The following is a 21,758-nucleotide window of genomic DNA, read 5'->3' as shown; positions in this document are numbered from 1 at the left end:
AGTCATGTGCACAGTGCACTTTACAAGGTCTCATGCCCTGTCCGCTTTTTCTGTTTATACCAGAAAAAGTCTGTAAACAACCTAAAGGGCTTTTCCATAGGCAAATCAGGTAAATCAGAGTAAGGTAGTGTTGTATCTTTTGGCAAGGGTTAGATTATAATTTCAAAAGGAATTGACGGGTAGTGTTAAAATGATATTAGAACCATACTTTTCTTACTTTGTCAGGATCTAGGCCCTTGGAAACTCAAAACCAAAGGGCCTTGTGTTATTTTCCTTCTTTCCAATTGGAGTCTCCCATTTCCAGGGAGGGAGGCCACCTCTAGTTTAATCAGGAAGATGGGCTCAGGTGGTTAAAAAAACAGAAGAGTATCACTTTCTTCGCTTCCTTTTTTCTTCTGCTATCTGTCTTCTCCTCTCCTTTCCTCTCCTTTCCTCCCCCCTCACTTCCCCTCCCCCATCATATTTTTCTCCACCCCCTACCAACATATATAGTTTATTTTTGTATATTAAATAAGCCTCCAGTGTACATCTTTGGAATAAAATGACACATGGCCATTTAACAAAATGATGACATGGACTATGAATCGTATCCACTCAAAAAGAAAACAGAAAAAAAGCAAGGTGTAGAACAGTGTGCATAAGCTAAAATTTACGTAAATGCAAATGTATGGACTAAATGTTTGTGCCCCCCCCACCTAAAATTCACATGTTGAAGCCCTAACCCCACAAGTGATAATATCTGGAGATGGGGTCTCTGGGAGGTACCCAGGTCATGAGAGCGGGACCCCCAGGATGGGATTAGTGCCTGTACAGGAAGCAGAATAGACCAGAGTTTGCTCTCCCTCTACCATGTGGCGGTTTCTCAGTAATTGCTTGGGAACTGTCACCCATTTTTTTTCCTTTTCCCTTTTATAATGGGAATGCCTCTCTTATGCCTATCCCGCTACTGTATTTTGGATGCTCACGAGTTACCTAGTTCCACAAGTTTACAGTTGAGAGAAATTTTTCCTCAGGGTGCATCATACCTTGGGTTTCATCCTCATCTGATTTAAATTACATTTACAGGAGACATTGGACTTTAGACCTTATAGCTGATGCTGTAACAGTTTAAACATTTGGGGCTGTTGGGATGAAATGGCTATATTTTGCATGTGAGCAAGATATACATTTGGAGGGGTCAGGGGTGAGAATGTTATGGACTCAATTATGCCCCCAATTCGTGTAGAATCTCTAATCCCCAGTGCAATGGTATTTAGAGGTAGACTTTTGAGAGGTAATCAGGTTTAGGTGAGGTCATGAGTATGAGGCCCCATGATGGGGTTAGTACTGGAGCTCGCTCGCTTACTCACGCGCGCGCTCTCTCTCTCTCTCTCTCTCTCTCTCTCTCTCTCTCTCTCTTTCTCTCTCTCTCTCTCTCTCTCCATGTGAGGACACAGAAAGAAGGCAGCCCTCCGCAATAGCCTCTGAAACATCCCGGCCTTCACCAGGATCCTGCATCTTAGACACCCCGGTCTTCACAACTGTGAGAAAGAAATGTGTTGTTTAAGCTACCCAGTCTATGGTATTTTGCTCTAGCAGCTTAAGCTGACTAAGAATATATTGGTAATTCATAGAACATTTCTGGAAGGATAGAAGGAAACTAAGAATATTGGTTGTGTCCCATATGGTGAGGAGGAGGTCTAGAAAATTCGCAATCAGGAGTGGGAGGAAGATCTACTTTTAGAATAAATAAGATCTACTTATTTACACTGAAAACCTTTATTTGAACATGTAATAGATCTGTGGATAACACTTGTAAGTAATAAAAATCACTATTAAAATATTTTAAGTGTCAGTCTCACAAGTCTCATCAAAATATAACAAAACAGCAGTTACAAAGCCCCTGCTGTTCACTAATCTCAATGATCTATTTTGGGTTTATTAAGGAAATTGTGACACAGCTTTAATAGTCTCTAAAAATGTTTTACTACTCCTATGTCACCTCCTGCCCTAGGGGCTTGTGGGCATATCCCAATAAGAACAAAGCTCATGTGAGAGCTCCAGGTGAGAAAAAGATTCCAATGCTCATTTACCAAGTGACTTCACAAAACGCTACAAAATAAAGTGAGACTTACCAGTAGAACCTGTTGGGTACAACCCCTTCCTGGATAAGCTGCCACCTTCTCCCAAACTCAGCAGAGCTGTATAACTATAGAGAAAAGAAATTACTTAGCACCATGATTCCACGGTACATCGAATGCACAAGCAGCAGTTCATCAAACCAGTAATAATAATAGTACCTACCACTTACTGAGCACCTACCACATACCAGGTGAATGATCCAAATATCATCTGTACTCCTCACATACATTCTCCAAATCGGATATTAATACTCTCATTTTACAGCTGAAGCAACTGAGGCTCAGGAAAATTAAGTGATTTGTTAGAAATCACATACCCACTAAATATTAAAATGAACTAGAATCCATATCCCATTCTGCCTGCTGACAAAGTCAGCAGTACCACTTGACCTATTAGCCTGTATAGATCATTGTGTGAGATTCAAAGAAGTGCAAAATCTAGACCTGGCTCTCAAAGAGCAGATAATATAACCTAACTCTGACTAAAGTAATGAGAAATGGACAAGGCAGCCAGTGACAAAGGGATGCAGAGGAAGGAGACTCTGCAGCCAATCAAGGATGCTTCACAGATGCTTCCAAGATTCAGTTGGGATGCAAAGGAATGACAACGTTGAAACTGGCAAAAATGGGACAAGCGTTACTCACAAAGAGAACAACATAGGTCGAAGTGGTGAGACATGCAGAGATGGGATAGAATTAAGTCTGGCTTATCTAAATAAGTTTAGATGCAAACATGGAGGGCAACTTGAAAAAAGGCATTGAATGGCAAGTTAGGGAGGCTGGAATTGTTCCTGTGGGCAAAAGGAGCCAATGGTTGTCTTTTTAAGAGTAACCAGAGGAACTTCAGGCTATAACACTGACTAAGCTCTTATTTAGTCATCCAAGGGCTTCTCATGTACTGTTTTATTTGATCCACACACCATCACTGTGACATATGAAGTTATTATGAGCATTTTACAGATGGTTATATAGCTGGTAAGAGTTCAAGTCCATTTGCTACACTGTGTCAGCACTCTCCAAGGGCAACGGCATAAAAACACTGTTCATGAGACATGGTCTAACCCTCCCCTACTCTATCCTCTCCTAATGTCCTCCTTCTCCTACATCCAGTTCACTCAACACCCCTGCTCCTCTCCAGTGATCTTTAACAGGACAGTGGAACGCTCTTGTGCCTCTGATGGCAGCCCAGAGATTCCTGTTGCTGTAAGCATTGTGGTTCCCACTGGTCACTGCGATAGTGATTTGAGAAAAATAATTTAGAGCTTCTTTCTTCTATGTGCCTGGTCTGTAACCCACCCACATCCCAATCTTCCACCCTTGCATTTGCCAAATCCCACAGAGAATGAATGGTGAGTCAGTATGCTGAGTGCCATGACTGCTCAGGCTCGTCCTTTCTTCCCAGCCCCAGCACTCAGTGAAGGGTCAAATGACTCACCAAGTGACTCATCAAGGCTGCAGATATACCAGGCATGTCCCAGAAGAAGGCAACTCAAATAATTATGTAATAACCCCCTTCAAAATGCTTCCTATGCCAGTGTGTCCATTGGATCAAAACAGATCCTAAAGCCCCCCACCCCCTGCCAAAAGCTGAAATATGTGGCTACTAAAGCAAGCAGTTCAATTGGCTCCAACTATACAATATTTGGGCTTCTGACCAAGGAGAATCTGTGGCTTTTTCTTTCAAGCATTATTATTATTTTCTGCTCCATCACGTCTGAGGAAGAAAGTTTTCCTGGGTACATTTCATGCTTGATTCATTTTAAGAGTGCTAAGAAAAGAAGTGGACACAGCCTCCCTCATAAAGATGAAGGGAGATGGGACACATCCCTGTTAGTTCAGAACCCAGGCAGCCAGAGTATGCGTGTCCTGCTCCTTACTCCCCAGCACGTCTTGAACAACCTGCATTGTAACATGCAGACTGGTATAGCAACAGCAAGTGCCCCGTTTGGATTTGGATTGTCTGCTTCTCCCTCTCCCATTGCTCTGTCTTTTTTTAAACCCAGAACCACACTGCTTTCCATGAGTTTAAAGGGAGTAGAGTTTGCACCATTGTGTATGCCTCTGTCTATACATAAATGTATGTTAACATCTATTTTTATACACACAGATTTATGCCAGTGTAACAGCATCAGGGCAGCTTGAAGTAATAATAATTCTCTGTGAAGACTGAATTCACATATATGCTGAAAATCATACATAAACTCTGAGAGCTCATATGGCCGCACCGAGCGATTACTATCCCTGCTCCCACGTGTGTGTGTGTGTGTGTGTGTGTGTGTGTGTGTGTGTGTGTGTGTGTGTGTGTTTCTCTTCTGTGTGTTTTTAAATTGACCTCCTCTAGGCTTGGATTCAAACCTGTGGACCTGTCAGGCATGTCTCATGATATTTGTTTTTATCCTCTTTCAAGAAGCTGCTTTGTTATTTGTGAGCATCAAGAGGCCCCTCAAGCAGTGGGTATACCAAATGATCCAGTAAACCAAGTTATTATTATGCAGCTCAGTGACATCTTTTTCCATTTCCTCTCTTGAAAGGTACCCTCTAGTGTTGGTGGACTCGCCTTCTCACTTCGTCGACACCTGGGCATATTCCTCATGCCATGCCTCCACTGGTGCTACCTACTCTGGCAGAGGTGGCTTCATGACGTTCCTACCTCAATGCCAATGTTCTCCTCAGGCCCAGATCAAGGCCACCTTCTCTAGGAACCTTCTCCTACATACTAGAATTCCCAGGGGCCTTATTTCCAAGGAACCATGGTACAACCACAGATGATATCAAACTACAAGATACATATATTTATATTTCTTAGTAGTGTTTCAAGAGTTTTCTATAAATGCAAGGCAGAAATTCCTTCCGATCTAAAATCACCCTTGAATATCTGAGATCACTCTGTACATCTTTGATGGCGATCACAGCGCTTTTAAATGTCAGGAATCCCATCTCTCTGTATTTATATAGTGCCTTGCACATAGTAGATGATGATGAGAAAAAATATCAATTCTGCATCATGCAAATCATCTAGTGATGTATCTACTAGTAAAGCACCCAGGTTCCCCAATGGATGAACAAAGATTATTTATCGGAGGAATATGTTTTGCTTCCATGGATCCACAGCTAGAGGCCTACATCTAAAACAAACTGTAACTATCAGTACATTTGAAACTCCCAAGGATTTGCAGGAAGCACTTCTTGCATATTCATTCACCCCTGGACAAAGCTGCTCTGTATACTCCATCTACTACTTCAAATATTTCCCCCCTAAGAAGTTAATTGTCCAGCCGGATGTTCTACCAAGCAAAGGAGAAAATGACTCACAGCCATTCAAGTTAATGTGTTAATTAAACCTGCAGAGTCTGACAGCAAAGTTCTCCTCTACAAAGAAGGGAAAGACATTAAAGCCTTTTTACACAGTGACTCTGTCTCTGTCACCAGTGGAAGAAGGCTTTGCATGTAGAATGAGTCAATGTTCTTTAATAAAATTCATAAAGTTCGCAGCACCTAAATAAGGTTTATTTCCCTCCCTGTGTGTCTCTGGCTCCAAGGTTTCTTTGGACTGTCAGAACACAGAACCAAGAATTATCCTCACTCTGTTACATCAGAGGCAGCAGCAGTAGCTTTTTGTAGCAATGCTGAGCCTAGAGAAAGATGAGGGAGATGAGAAAATCTCTGAACCAGTTTTAGGAGAACAACGTCCATCTACTAACTCACTGTCATGACTGCACAACGTGGTTCGTGGAGGGTTTGGGGTTTCGTTTTTATTTCACTAACTCTGGTACAAAGGATTGGAAAAAAGATTGAAGGAGTAGAAATTTCAAAAAGGGAGCGGGGGAGGACTTCAGTCAGAAAATCCTTCCTATCTAAGATCATTCAAAACTATCTGAGACCACTTCCCTGCCTTTGTAAATATAACTCAATAACTCAATGGGCACAAAACCAATACCCAGCTATGCTCAAGATCTATGAGCAGCCTCAGTGGCTAACTCCTTCTCTGTCATTATGCTCTTCCAGGGCTGTCTGTACTCCTCCCTACTATGTTCCTGTCCTGAATGGTTTTTCTTTCCTTTTTCATTTTTTGGTGGCTTCTCCCACATTGGCTTGTTTTCTTGTCATCTGCCTTTATCTCCCATAAAGCAAAGGTTAGTTTGTTATGAGCTGTTAACCAATTGTTCAGTCACCCCTGGATCGTCCTTAGGAATCCTGAAAAGCTGCAAGTTAGGCGAGGGACACAGGCTCCAAGGGAACAAAAGAGGGGTGCCACAGAGGACAAAGAGTTTGGGCATGGGAAAGAATGAGTTTCATTGGCTTTGCCCAGGATTTCTGAACTACAGCAGATGAAGCTGGGGTGCAGGAAGGGGGTATGACAACAGCTGTTTCCATCTTTCCTTTTCCATTTTCCCACCATTCACATTTTGATTAAATCCTGAAAGGAGTACCATCTTTCTTTGAAGAGAAACTCAACTTCCTTCTGTTGATACGAAAGCTTGCAGTTGTCACTGTCCCTTGAAAAGTCTTCTCAATATTCTTTGGTTGGATCAGTGCAGCCGCCTCTTTCCAGATTATTAGGTACACATTAGGCATTTTCCTTAGCAGCTAGGAAGTCGGGCCGAAGACACGGTTCCATAGAAGGTGAGAATGCTAACATGTTTTAAGACTTCGGTTGATGAGACTGGAGGCGGTTCACCACGACGTTTCCCACGGCGACTTTCCCAGTCGGGGGGCAGGTCCCTGGGTCTCCCCAACATGTAGGTTCCTCGAGAGGCTTCCACGTTGGTGGAACACTTCCTGCTGTTCGCTCTTTTTAAAGTTGCCTGCTCATTCCTCTTTACTTCCCTACTCTTAACATTTTAGAGGCAGGAGGCCTGCAAATTACACTTCTTGAAAAGGCTGACAGAAAACCCTGCCAGTTCTATTTTATTTGCCTCATCGTAATACTGCCTTGGGGATGGTCTGGGCACAAAGCTCTCATCTACCTCATGATTCTCCACTTCTCACTGCTGTTACTGCATTTCTAGCAAGAAAGAGACGAGACCTTGAGGATTTCAAATGAATTCCTAATGCCAGGCCCGAGGCATTGCAAATATCAAGCTCTTTCCCTCACCAACCTCGACAGGAAGAAAGAGAATCCGCCCAGAGAAAACCCAGAAATGTCCTCAGAAGTATGCTCTGATTTCACAGTACAGGAGAAGGCCTGTGGTCCCTAAAATAATTTCATGAAACTTCACTAAGTGCTGACACATATCTTGTCCTTGGCTGTGGGTACAGGGATACACAGCAAGAGAACCATGGTGACCATGCAAGGCCAGCTCCCCCACGCCCAGCAGATGTAAGTTACTCAAAGAAAAAGCTAGCTTATCAGGTTATATCCCAGACAATGTATAGTAACATGTCCTGTTTTCTTCAGAGTGCTATGGTGGCCGATGTGGAGAGGAAAAGTTGGAAATCTGCCAAAGATGTCAATGTGGGCCTAAGAGCACAGTTAAAATTTCCCAATGTGGAGAAGTGGAGGAAGGGCGATCCAGGGCAAACAAGTCAGCCCAAGCACAGGAACAAGTGCAGCAAAGCTCACAGAGGTGTTTCTGTTCTTTTGTCAATGAAAGAGACCCAGCTTAGCTGGAGTTCCCACAGAGGATACAAACGGAGGCTGCGGGCAGGTTGGATAAATGCAATGCCACCGTAGTTTGTGGAAGATGATGCAGACAGGATCCAAATGTCAAAGAGGTCAGAAGACAAGAGTACCGAGGCTGAGTGTCCGGGATTCGCTCATGAAGAGCGAGCAGGAATGGTGACATGCCACTCACTGGCTCCGCCCATCTCTCCCCCAGCTGAATTTATCAAACCTGTCACTGGACATTCCCCAGCTGTCAATGAATGTGCCCCACAGTTGGGTTTGGTACTTCGAGGCAGGATTGGGGCATCAGACACATGGAACTGGGCTGGCTCGGAAGGAAGGGTCAATATGTGACCATAGGCCAGTCCATTTGTAGACACTTCCTGTGCACCCAGTTCTGGAGGTAAAAAAGGAAAATTCTGAGATGGAATATAAAAGATTCTATAATATAGATGAAGCAAATAGAAGATAAATAAAATAATTAGAAGTTAAGATAAGGATCTACACCACAAATCCCATGTAATCATGCCATTATTTAAATGCATTGATGAAGCTGCTCAGCAGTTTTGAGAGACAGAAATAAGCAGCAGAGGAAAACTGCCACTTGGAACATACTTGGAACTGTGTCTCGGTAAGATCGATCCATTAGCAGTGGGAAGATGGAACAAAGGAAAGATACCAGTGAGCAAGTGACCGCAACAGGACGGAGAAGAGATGAGTGCCTGGATTAGTCAGAGCCCTTAGGTGTGAGAAGAAGAAAAGGGAACAATATTTTTAAAAATGAACAAAGAAAACTAAATAAAATTTTTAACATATCTGACCAGATGTAGAGCATAAGAGATCACTTCTGAAAACTCCCATCATTTTGCCTGGACAGGGGGAGAATTTATAAGCAAACCCCTGGGACTAGAGCTTGGGGCAAGGGTGGAGGAGTAGACGGGCAGGGGTCATGGTGCCTGTGTCTCTCAAAGTGTCACAAGCTGGTCTGATGAATCGCAAGGGGCTCCTGGATGCTTGGGAGCCAGCCAGGGGTGATTTCTCTCTTGTTCACTGGTTCTTCACTCTCCCTGACTCTCCTGTATGATCCTCAAACAACAATCCTCCCTTTGCTGTGAAACTGAGCTCTGGAAATGGGTACCGCAGCATCTGTCAGGAAGAATAGGTCTCATGGTAAGTTGGACAGGAAGGAAATGCTTAAATGAAAATAGAAAAACAAAAAAAAGTAATTAAAGAAAAAAAATATCTCAATGGCTTTTCTAGGGAGGCCAGTGTTTTGGTGCACTAGGTGTGAAGACAGTCTAACTTGGATTAGACCCCTAGTTCTGCCATCACTTGATATGCTACTTAACCCCTTTGAGATTCAGACTCCCCAAATGCTAAACCAGCATAATGATACATTTTATGTTTGGGATAAGAATAAAGGTGAGTGATCTATGTAAAAAGCCCAGCATAGCGCTTGCTATAAAACAAATGGTCAACACTAGTTTTCTCTCTCTTTCCGCAACTGATTTTTTTGCCTTTAGGCCCTGAGGAAGAGAGGAAGGTCAGGGAGAAGCCGATGTGATATTCTTTTTCTTCCAGACATTCAGGAAGCAAGGAAAGATCTTAAACAAGACTGCCATGTCCTTAGCCTTTGAGGATGATTACTGCTTAGCACGACCTTTTCTGCAACAGCTAAGACCCTGTGGCTTTGGTTCACAGCTCTTCTAGTTCTGGGGTGTTTCTCATCTTACCTGTAGTTAGGTCAGCCAGTGAGGTAGGCTAGTCAGGAGAGTAATGTGTTTGTGTCTTCTCATATGATAACATTTTATACTAATGGTATAACTCAGATAAGGAAGCTGGCAATTTTAAGAGGGTACCCAACTTCTGCTTTCTCTTCCTCTTGCCAGCTGTGAGACCCTGGCTGGGGCTCCGGATCTCTTGGACCAGTAAGTGTGCCATCTATAATCTGTACTTATAACATCTCATTATGCTAAAGGTAGGGAGTTGACAAAATAACATATTTAATTAAAAAAAAAAGTGAAATCTATGGTCCTAAATTCACAAAATGTTTCTGTTCACAAGGCCAAGACTTCCTCCTCCCAAACCGCTTCCCTCCTTGGCAACATGGTTGGTTGTAATCACTGTTGGCAAAGAAGAATGCAGGAAAACCTGAGCATTACTAGCTTTCTAAGAGCTACCCTTAGAGATAAGTCTCTTCTGGGTATCCCTTGATCTCACTTCAAAAAGAGGTCCATGCTCTCTCATGATGTCAAATGTACTTCAATTTTCCCGACTGGTGCCTGGATTAAGGAGGCGTCTTCATCAATTCAGACAAATGCTGGTGGATAGTCCCGATCAAAAGAACTGGACAAAAAGTTGCACAAGCAAAAATTTAACTCTATTTCTAAGCTTCAAGAGCTACCAAATAGCATAGTAGTACCTGTTCAAACCTTACCTCAACCACTAGTTTTAGTGTACATTTTTCCTCATTCTTGCAGCCCATTTCTCTCAAATCATTAGGAACAGGTAGATCAAACTGTTCAAGGCAGCAATTGAAAAGGAATAATACAAACAAGGCACCTAAGGTGAATGTAGGCCTTCCTTGTTTGCATATGATGGCATTTCAGCCTGAGAATTTGTTTGATAAACAAGCATTGGGGTTGACATTTAACAAGTTCTCCTGTTTCCACTCTAATTGCCAGTTTTGTACTTGGATACTTAAATTATTTACATATTCATGAGATTAGAAATCAGCTCTGACACTGGGAAATTTCAAGCACATGGAAATCCTGCCAAACTAGCATGTATATAATGCTCAACACATTTTGTATAAATAACTGAGTGCCTTTTTACTTAATGCAGTGCACTGTGAAAACATGATGGCATTAGGTAGATATCAGTATCCTAAGTGTTTGTGCTTGTGCAGAAATCATTTGAATATCCCCAGGGGGTTAAATTTCAAGGATCCATTAGTCTTTTATTTCAATTTGCCCTTTGACATTAAGGGACTGCTAGGTCTACTCAAAAATAGAGTTACTGTGAAGACAAATACTTTACTAGCTAATGGTTTATTGTTGTCATGATCAATAATATTTTCTGAACACTATGCATCAGTTCTTCCTTGCTCCATTCATTTTGGATCCATGGTACCTTCTAGTGATTAATCAGGAGGCATTCGACATTTACTAAAGTGCCTATAACTTCAGGTACTGAAAAGACCCTGGATGACTGCTAAGGCAGCCTTGTGCCTAAATCCAGCAATTCCATACCGATTGGCTGGCTACCTCTCAGGGTCTTTGAATAATACATTGGCTAGCATCTATGCAATGTTTGCTATGTGCCAGGCTCTGCGTTAAGTGCTTTATGTATGTTATCTCAGCATCCTCCAACAGTCCCGTGAGGCAGATACTGTCATTCTTACTTCCACTTTATAGTTGGAGAAACTATAAAATTAAGTGACAAATGGCTGAAGGTCAAATGGCCAATGGTAGGGGCTGACACATCAGAGCTGGTGCTCTTATACAGCTTGCTGTATTGTCTATTAGGGGCGAGAGCCTGTGTGACTGAATTTTGGAAAATACTGATATCTATTTCCTTATCAAGTAGTCCTTATTTCCCAGGAAATGTCCAGCACTCTAAGTGGCCATGATAAGCCACGCCCCTCACTTAGGGCCCAGTCAGGAAAAGGAAGGAAAAATAAAAAAAGGGGGGAGGGGGAGGGGAAGATCTATTTTTTTTTTTTTTTTTTAAGAATGAGTATAAAACTGTTTAAATAAAACTGAAGACTGGCAATGAAAAGGAAAAAAACTAAAAGTTTTTATATTTTTTTTTATTTTTATGCAGGTTACTAAAATTCTATTGCATGCTATCAAAACACTGGCAGTATAATTTTTCTTTTCTATCAATATATGGTTTTAACTCAGTCTGACTTCATTTATTTATACCGAGAATGCCTACTGTTAATATTTAGGGTTTTCATTATTTGTAGAAAGAATCTCCTTATCAAAACATGTTTTCCCCCTTTAAAACCTTGTTTTGGTTTTGCATATATCTTACCCATATTTACCAAAATACTGAAGGTGAGGCCAACATGCATGTCTCAGGATTTCTTATGTCTTCATAAACTGTGATTCTTTGGAATACAGAGGAGATCAGGCATTATGCAAGTATCCACGTGGTATTACTTGGATTGCAGCCTCATAGAGCTCCAGAATAAATGAGAATATAAACTTGTAAATTTCCCAGGACTGCCACAAAATGAAGGGTGGCCCACTAAACTGTCTCAAAAGTTTTATACTCTCTCCACAGAATTATTCACTCATTTGGATATATATATTTTTTTAAATCACAAAATAATTTCATATCTCCTGACATAAAGGAGACGGAGATACCCAGGAACAGGAGAAAAATAAAGATGATGGGAAAGACAGAAGGAAAAGGAAAAAAAAGTGATTTGGGGACTAATACAAGGCAGTAGATGAGGTTGATTTGCCCTGCATCATTTCTGTTTTAAATTCTATAAACACTTAAAAGTAAGAAAAAGTCACATTTCAAACAAAGCAGAATCATTTTTCTAGAAAAGACCCTGAAGGTCTGGTGACATTAGAAGAGCTATCCTCCATGGCAGGAATAACAGTCTGGAGTTTACCAACACCTACCCTCCTCTCCCAGCTATATGAATACCTCCCACTTCTCTCCGCTTTCCCACAGCTAAGACCCAGCCGCTCTGCTCAGTTAGACTTCTTGCTTGTCTGTGCAGGAATTGAGGAGGTCATGGCCTGGATGGACTTACATGTCCACAGGGGTGGGGAGAAGAAGCACACTGCACAGGACTGCGGAGAAGTAGTTCATCCTGCGTGTGGGGACAGGCCAGCAAGACCTTCTGCAGAGCTGGCCCTGGAAGAGGCCTTGCCAGCCTGGACAAGCAGAGCAAGGGGACCACTCGCCGCAAGCCACCCACTCGCCTGAGTCCCGGGAGTGTGCATGTCAGCCATTGCAGACTCTCCCCGTCACGAATCGCTCCTCCAGTATGACCTCTGACAGAGAGGCCAGGGCTCAGTGCCCCATGATGGCAGGTGAAGCTGAGGAATAAGTATATCCTTGGACTTTTCTCCTGTATTTTTTTTTTCTTTTTGTCACATCTGCATTTTGTTTTCTCTCATTTCGAATGTTTCCCAACACATCATGCTTAGTGAGGTGTTTAAGACAGACTGAGAGATGCCGTTGGAAACAATGTTTTATAGCACAGTTTGTGTACTAGTTTATTGCCAAATTAAAATAAAGATGTGATCTGGCAGACTCGGCCTGCTGCTAAGTGGTTTTCTGTATCGAGGCAAGAAAGTCGGGGGAAACTAGCAATGAAGTGAAGCACTGAATCTCCTTTGTCCTACTTACTTGGTTTCCTAATGCACAGAAACCAAAAGAATGAGCAGAATGTTTGGTTTGCCCATTGCTTAATTACACAAATTTAAAAAAAATACAGAAAAAAATAAAGGAAAGTAAGATTTTGGTGCTCCCATATTAAATGCCATGAAATTCTTCATCGTGTACACAGTGATTCACTATTTTGTTTTGTTTTTTCCTATAAGAAATATATGGGCTGTGACTTTACATGACCATTATCTCTCCTCTCATTTGATACAAAATTTCTACACTGTCTGTAATGTTTATTTTTCTGGAAATTCCAGGGTTTTCCAAAAGCACATCTTCACAAAGACCCTTCAGAAACAAAGGACACTAGCTCCCATTTCTACACTGTGTGATTCCCCCAACAGGGCTTCCTAAGCAGTCAGGCAACTTCTTTTAGAACTTCAAAAGGAGAAAAAGCTTCTAACGTTTCCCCTTCTGTCATTTTAGTGGTGCCTAGAGAATCATATGGCAATTCAAGAAAGGGTTTACCTCTTGGCAATCACTTCAACACTGAATATCTAAGAAAAAAGACTAAAATATCAAAATACCCTGATTTTATGAATTCTGAGAGCATCTGATCACACACATTTCTCCTTGATTAAAAGTCTTTTTTTTTTTTTTTTTAAACCTGGCTTCCTATGGAAGTAATAGCCAGTAAAACTCTATCTTGGGCCAGAAAGGATAGTCTTCTCAGCAAAAATCTTTGAGTCTCTTAAAATGCTCACATCAAAAAAGCCTCCACTGGGTATTCAGGCATTCAAGATGAAATGTGGTCACAGTAGAACACCACAGCCCATGTGGGCTCCATCCTAGAAGCCAGAGATCCAGACTCTGCCCTCAGGGCCTTACAAGTCTCATTCATCGAAGGAGAGAAAAGTAATGACAGAGAAATAAGGAGGAAATGAAGGTGGTTATGTATTCAAAAGAGCGAGAGTATGCCTGAAAAGGCAACAAACACGAGAGATGAAAGGAGGATTCTGTTCACAGGTGAGTTCTAAAGGCATTGCCGTCTCAATGAGATACTTTCTAAGAGACAGTGCATTTTGCCTGAAAATTGTGTTCACCATAGGATGATATAAAAACAGCATCCAGCAGAGCCAACATTAGCACTGAGGCTAAGCTCATAGCTGGGAGTTTTGCAGCAGCAGCAATAGCAGCTGTCACAGAAAAATCGATGAGCAATACTTACATGAAAGAACGAATGCTCCTTTTTCCTGGGCAAATATAGTCATTGGTCTGCCAACAACAGCATGGGGCTCTCCTTGGTGCTCCCAGCTGCATCTCATTGGCGTTAAAGGCTCCATGATTCATGGGTGATTGCCAGCTATTATTTCCATATCATTGACCCACCTGAGTGGCCACGGACTCTCTCAACTTGACTTCTAGCCATCTCTGTCAGCTAATGGCTCATCTGATGGCTGCAGCCCACTCCTTTCCCAGCTAATGCCCCACTCTTCATCCTGTGATTCAAAAGTCCTGAGATATAGAGTGCTTTTGCGACTCCTATTTGTACTAATGGATTATCCATACTTTTATCCAGGATGATTTCTCCTTCATTCTCTCCTGGAGAAACACAGATTAGCAGAAAGGCTGGTTTCTGCCCATCTACTAATCTCAAGATATCACCCTCAAGAATGAAAACTCTACAGAATTTCATGTTAAGGTTTTAATCCATTCACTGATCTTTGACATGTGATACCAGTGAGTAGGTTTTCTCTTTGCAAAAGTTCATTAACTTTTTAAATTTTTTGGTTCATGAGCTACATACAGAACAAAAACTGTTAAGGCTTCTTCCAGCTCCAAAATGATAGTCTTCATTTGGTCCATGATCACAAAAGATACTTTTTGGTTCAGACCAGGATGGCCGTGATATCATCATCTCATCTTCTTGCTTTTGACCTCATATTACCCCATTTCATCCTCATATTTCTACCAGATTAACTTTCATAACCTATAACTCTGAACACAGCATTCCACAGATGTGGAATTTTCAAATTAGGAAATTGCCTAATTAGAAAAAAAAAAAAAAAACATTTTGCCTGACAACCAGTCAAAGCAGTTAAAAACAATCAAGATTATGTTCCAAAAGTATATAATTAGCTTTACCAAATTTCAGTTTCAGTCACATAGACAAATTTACAATCTTGTAAACATGTTTTTTTTTTTAACTCTGTGTTATTGTTTATGATATTCCTCTCCTGTAAATGTGCCTCCCTAAAAGAAACATGACATATTAATTAAGGTCCAGGTGAAATCATTTCATGAGATCTTCATCTCCTGAACTTTGGGCTGCCAATTTCAAATAATCAATCCAGCTATATTGTTTTGGTATCTGTTATATATGAATGAGGCTACTGGTTTGGGTTTTTTTGTTTTTCTTTTTTTTGTTTTTTTTGGCTTCTTAGATTATTGGTGAATTCACGTATTTAATCTTCTCTCTTCAGATGGATTGACTGCTCCTTGCTATAGTGATATTATACCAACAAGACACCATGCAAAGTACCTGAAATGGATGTGGAGTTTAATATTTGTGTTTGTTCAATCTTTTTGGAAGTGCTCCTGCAATTATAATTATACATCCCAACACATTTTACAGCAAAGGACGTCAACACTAAGCACTGCTCACTGTAAGTGGCCCAGAAGTCCTAACTCTTCTAGCATTATCCACATTACTGCAGTCATCACGGGAGGTACTATTTAAAGTGCTGGAACATGAAGGGTTATACTTTGGGGCATCTCCTCCAGCACAATTGCAAAGATGCATAGTTTTCACTTAGCCAGGTAAATCTGGCCCTCACTGTGCCTCTAGCATCATGGGGAAAATTAACCAACTGTCAAATAAAATACAATAACTCAGTGGATTAAATGACTAATATTCTGTGTCCTGAGCTTCTCAGCCTCGCCTCTAGCAACTGCACCATCCTGGACCAGATGCACTGTGGCTCGACTCCAGGAATGAAATTGTATATTCTGCTGAAAGGGTAGCCAGGCTGCTCAAGAGGAAAAAAAAAAACTAATTGTAAATCTTTTCTATTTTTAGGCTTAATGTGCATTTTATTTGGCAGGAAGGGCAGAATGAATAAAATTCCCAACCTAAGAATTTTAATTTGCCTCCTACAAAATGCTTGCATCGGTAGAGACCTTGGAAAGTTTCTTATATCATTCCACTCACTGCAGGAAGGACCCCACACATCTCCACCAACCCAAACAGATAAAACCCTACAATATCCTCCTCAGTCGTGTGAAGTCCAGTGTTTCTTTAAATATGCATAATTTCTAACACGTAAGTCCTCTAAGGAGAATTCCAAGAATGACTTCACTGAATCGTGCATTTCACAAAGAACATTCCAATATATCACTACTATCCTTTTGGCTTTTATGGCTAGAGTTGCTCTCTCATGTGCCAGTGTATATGATGTTTCTTTTACTTTTGATTTAATTGTATTTTTTTTTTTTTGTTCATAGCCTTATATTCTACCTAGGAATGTAAGTTCTTTAAAAGCAGGGGTTGTATATATTTTATAGTCTATCTACAGTATAGAGGACATGTTATATTTTATAGTATGTATCACATAAAATATATACACATCTATCACACGCACAGACACAGACATGGAATAGCATAACCTCATTTGATACTTTCTTAACAAATTGGAATTCTTCTTTAACTCAACTGGCAAGAGAAGAAAAGTTCTGAGATAACCTGGTTCTGAATAATGACACCGGTGCCCACTATTATTGTTCCTCTGGTCATTTCTCTCACTGTTTTAGCAAATTCCTAGTTAGCGTCCTGAACCTTTAGGGGGTCATTCTTCCCCTTAAGGATTTGAGAAAAGCTTTCCTGATTCTTCATCCACAAGAATGATCACCTCTCCACATACCCAAAACACTGTCATGGATTCCATGGGGGTCAGGGGTTCTCCACAGTGCATTTCTTAGTGTCTAGCTTTTCCTGTGCACACTGTCGCAGGCGTTTACACAGCTCAAGCAAACGACCTGAGAGCCTCCTTGCTGCCCATCACCCCACTGGCACACAGTTCAGGCTACTGCACAGACCAAAAATGATCATGGGGAAGAAATGCAGGGATGATTAACCAGCAGACTTCTACTTGGGGATCCGTGAGCTGTTGTCTCAAACGAGGCACTCATGCTTACCTTTTGGTCTTGGCTGTATGCCAGAATCCAGTCTTCTTGCTTAGGATGAAAAAGCAAGCTCTGGATGTAGAAGTTCAGCCGGTACTTTTGATAGGTGGCTCCTTCATCTGAGCTGATCAATAAACTGCTCTCAATCTCTGGATCCGTGAGTAACAGAATCTGCAGCAAAAAATTGTTGGGGAAAGAACATAATGAGCAGTCAAGTTTACAAATTCCCAAAACTTAAAAATGAGCTAAAATTTTGACAAGGGAGACAAAAGGGGCAGGCTAAGAACACTTGGCCAAGCAGTGACCTTGACTCTGTCAAGGTTGTTCTCATTATCTTGGACCAATCGTGTGAAATGATTTTTACTAGAAATGAAAGAGGCAGGACGAGTTGGAAGGAAGGGGGAGACAACAGTGGATTGTATTTTCTTCTTCTCTACAGGGTTCCTTGTTAAATTTTTTTCCCAAGGTTATTTCCTTAATCTAAAATATTTTCCACTATTCTTCTAACCTCAACCCTCCTTCCCATTGTTGTATCTACTTTTCATCTGTAGGGGATAAAAGAGCAAGACTTGTCACAGTGTGTTGTGGGAAAGGTGGATGTAGCTGCTGGTTTTTCTCCTTTATTGCAGACTTCTTGTTCACATCAACAATGTCTCATGTACGAAGGCCATTTTATCACCTTCTAACCTGTTATATGATTTACTTGTTTATTTTGTTTATTGTCTATATACCCTCTACTAGAACAGAAACGCCATGAGAACAGGGATATTTGATATTTCTTTTATTATCTTCCCCCACAGATATATTCCTAGAAGCTAGAGTAAGGCACAGCATATACTATATTTTCAATAAGAATTTATAGAGTGAATGAATGAATGGAAAGCATTTTCATAGTCTTCATGTGAAACCAAAAAATGCCCAGAAGAGTTTGAACAAATCTAAATGGCAGGTCCACGGAAAGAGTAGCAAGATGTCCTTCTCAATCTTTAGCCTATTGACCAGTGAATATGCTCTATGCTTCGTTCTCTTGTTAGTATGGTTAAGTTTTCCCAGAGTGGTGTGAATGATCCACAACAGGAACAAGATGGACAAGCTGCCCTGCAAACTGATTTTTATTTTCTCATTTTATGCCTCTAGGAATGTGTGATAAAATGCCTCATCCACGAATCTCTGCAAGGCTCCTTTCACTCACTCAAAAGTGCACACCTAATGCTTCCAGACAGGTGGCCTTAATGCTGCCCACTGACATCGTTCCCACCAACTTATTAATTGGCACTTTCTGCGTTTGGTTCGGAGAAGCATGAAAGAGATGCTTAATGTGTGGCTGTATGAAGAGAAATCACTGCAGCCCGGGATTTAAAGATTATCAGTCGAGGATGCGGCGGTTCCAGGGGGAAGAAACAGGGGAGAGAGAAGGAGAGAGAAGATAGAACCATGCCATAGAAAAGTAGAGTGCCAGGCAAGCACACAGAGCTTTCTCAAGCATTTGGACGCAATCATATTAAAACCTCTGGATTGTTAGTGTCATCTTTGAAAGTGGTGCCCTGTCACTATAAATAGCACATGAGGACCATATACCAGACATACTAGGCCCAAACTGCATTTATGCTACCCAGGACAAATGTAAGGTTCCTTATTGTTCTTTCAAACTTCCCTCTTGAAGAGGACAAAAGATATGATGTGCAGCGAGCGAGTGCTGTGGCTGTCAGCGGCACTCTGGATAAGATGGGAAGCACGCACAAAATTGGAAGCTAATTGCCTCTCCTTCCATGTTCCACTGAAACCACTGTCCCCAACCATTCATTCTGACAAAGTTATAGTTTTCTCTGTCTCCCATTCACCAAGCACATAGCATTCCTTCATTGGATGGCTGACAGGGAGCCATCGGGTAAATACAAACTCACACGGCTTCATTAAAATCTATTGTATGCATTAAACAAGAACGTTCAGATGGCACCTAAATTCACAAGAATATTTCCAGGTGATTTCATATTTACTGGCACATAAAAGCTGTTGTTTTCCAAATAACACATAAGTCACCAAATGATCAGATTGCTTTGTGTATCTGATTATAATTAACAATAATATGTAACAACCTTTTTTGCACTGCTCCCAAAAGTAATTTCCATAATATGAAGAGGCTCAATTTTAAAGAGCATCTATTGTCTCAGGCAAGGTGATTATTTCTACCTCTGATATTCTATTTCCCTGTTAATCAGAATATATTTTCCTCTCTTGCCATGAGTACAGAGCTCACCACCTGCTTCTCCTGGCAGACCATCTCAACAAAACAAAAACACTAGGCCTACAGAATATCCTGGAATCAAGTTGATTTTAATCATCATTTATTTAAAATATTTTTGATACTCATTTATGCTCTAAGTCATCAGACTTTCTAAGATGATTCTGCATCCAGGTAATATTGGATAAGGGAGCGGGGAGTTAGAATAATGCAAATATTTTCAAACCTATGGCTACTTAATATTGAATAAGTGAAATGCGTGGCTTCCTTGGCTTTATTTCTGAGTACAGAAAATATGTAGACCAAAATCTCATCTTCTCTAAACAATCCTTACCTGAAACCGTCTGTCTGGGAATTTGATATTTTAGAAATGATGGAAGATGTTAGCGAATTCACTCTGTAAGATTTATAAGTGTTTCCGTATTATACAAACCTTCCAGTGGTTCTTCTCTCAAACCTCTGCTCAAATCCACTTAAAACAAATAGGTCAATTAGGATCCATTTTTGTTTAGCCATTTTTTTATTGCACAAACAACTTTGTAAGACCACCAGTAGAATCCAAAATAAAAGAAGAAAAAATTGCTCATGACGCTGTCCCTTCAACAAATTAAACGATGTGCTCCCTTCTACTTCTTTTATCCATATCTATATGTCATATCATCGGTTGAGTTTTTATTCTGATTTTTTTAATTTAATATTTTGGCCTATAGTCATTTCCGACTGAACGATAAATGCACAAATGCATGCACAGACATACATTAATATACACCATTGTGTACACTATATTAATCACAACCTTCAACATAAGCAGGTTAATATTGATGCATTTAATACATTGTTGTTAACTGAATAAGTGAAATCTTATTTCAGTCTTCAAATTTAAATTCATTAGTAATTTTATTTCTAGTTAGTTGAAGTTTGTTCTGTCACTTTGTAGGGTTACTAAAAGTAAATATGTTAACAAGTAAATAAAAATTTAAGCAAGATATAAATAGAAAATGTTTAACCAATTTGAGAAAAAGAAATAATGTAGATAATACATGCGACACAATCCTTAGACATGATGTTGTTTACAAATAAATAAGTCATACATTCTCAAGAAAGTGTTTGATTGGGACATAGCAAAATGATAACTTCAAGTTAGTGAATACTCCTCAAAAATTAATAGCATTCCTTAAACATGTCCAATGATCACTGTTTTTTCTTGTTTACACTGGCTTTCTACCTACTTATAGCTTTTCATGTGACTTTGAATAAATGGTGTTTTGCTGTGTTTAATCATATGCATTTAATCATATGTCATTTGGAATTTGAACCAAATGACAGAATTTTAGGAGGACTTTGTAAAAGGCATGAATCTACACTTTGCACAATTCCTGGAGTGAGTTCTCTAAAAATATGGGTCATTGTTTGCTTGGTATAAAGCTTGATCTATAGCAGGTCTATACATCTTTGTAAATGAACAAATGAATGAGTGAATAGGTGAGTCCTCTTCATCCCTGCCTTCTGCTAAAGGCAGCCCATGGACTCTTGTGACACTGAGAGTCTAAGTTCTCTCAGATAAATCCCTGCTGTTCTAGTTGGTAGCAAGGAGGGGAGAGACAAGGGGAAGAGTCTGTCTTTAACAGGAAAGTAATTATTATCTGTTCACATCAGCCCATGAGTGATTAGAACCAGTTTACTGATGCCTTGCAGGGTATGCAGACTGCACTGACTGCGTCTGCAGATGAATTGTTTTCCATAGAAAGTCAATAATGGCGACACAGGCTTTCACCACCTACCTCTAAGCAACCATTCATCATCCACTTTGGGTGAAGGAAGAAACTTTGTTTGCTTTTCCTAGAGGTGACAAATGAACATGAAATACAATTTATAGATTTCAAATATGTCACTTCTCACTTTTTGTGGTATTTGTCCTTCTGACAGCTTTGTGTCATCAAAAATTAAATGCATTTTCATTCTCCTTGACTTGCTCCAGATTCAACATATGGCTACATGATGTAATTCTACAAGAGGTTGGTTGGCAGCTTTCTGATCTGTCTAGGCTGTCTACCAAGGACATTCCTCCTAAAGAAATATTCCTACTGTTTAGGTTTCCAGATTCTTTTCCTAGGTGTGTTATGTTTGGAATTCTATCATTTACCTGTTTAGATAGGTGGAGTTAATAAGAGGCAGCTTCATTATTTATAGGCATATGTTTTTCTCCACCATATCTTTGGTCATAAACCAAAGAATATTTATTTTACACATTGTTCAT

At 40.5% G+C, this 21,758-nt stretch overlaps 1 protein-coding gene across 5 annotated transcripts in view; it reads right to left on the bottom strand.

Moving 5' to 3' along the window:
• SORCS1 (sortilin related VPS10 domain containing receptor 1) overlaps positions 1-21,758 on the bottom strand; it is a 482,842-nt gene that overhangs the window by 164,787 nt on the left and 296,297 nt on the right. For all 5 annotated transcript variants that reach the window (XM_011363774.2, XM_011363773.1, XM_011363770.1 and 2 more), the window contains exons 4-5: positions 17,272-17,430; positions 2,115-2,188 (exon numbers count right to left, since the gene is read on the bottom strand). In XM_011363774.2, the coding sequence (XP_011362076.1) occupies positions 2,115-2,188; positions 17,272-17,430 (233 nt within the window). The remainder of the gene's footprint in view (positions 1-2,114; positions 2,189-17,271; positions 17,431-21,758) is intronic.

The sequence above is a fragment of the Pteropus vampyrus genome, unplaced genomic scaffold (genome assembly GCF_000151845.1).
Source record: "Pteropus vampyrus isolate Shadow unplaced genomic scaffold, Pvam_2.0 Scaffold89, whole genome shotgun sequence".
In the NCBI taxonomy this organism is placed as follows: Eukaryota; Metazoa; Chordata; class Mammalia; order Chiroptera; family Pteropodidae; genus Pteropus; species Pteropus vampyrus.
This window is presented reverse-complemented; position numbering and strand designations above follow the sequence as displayed.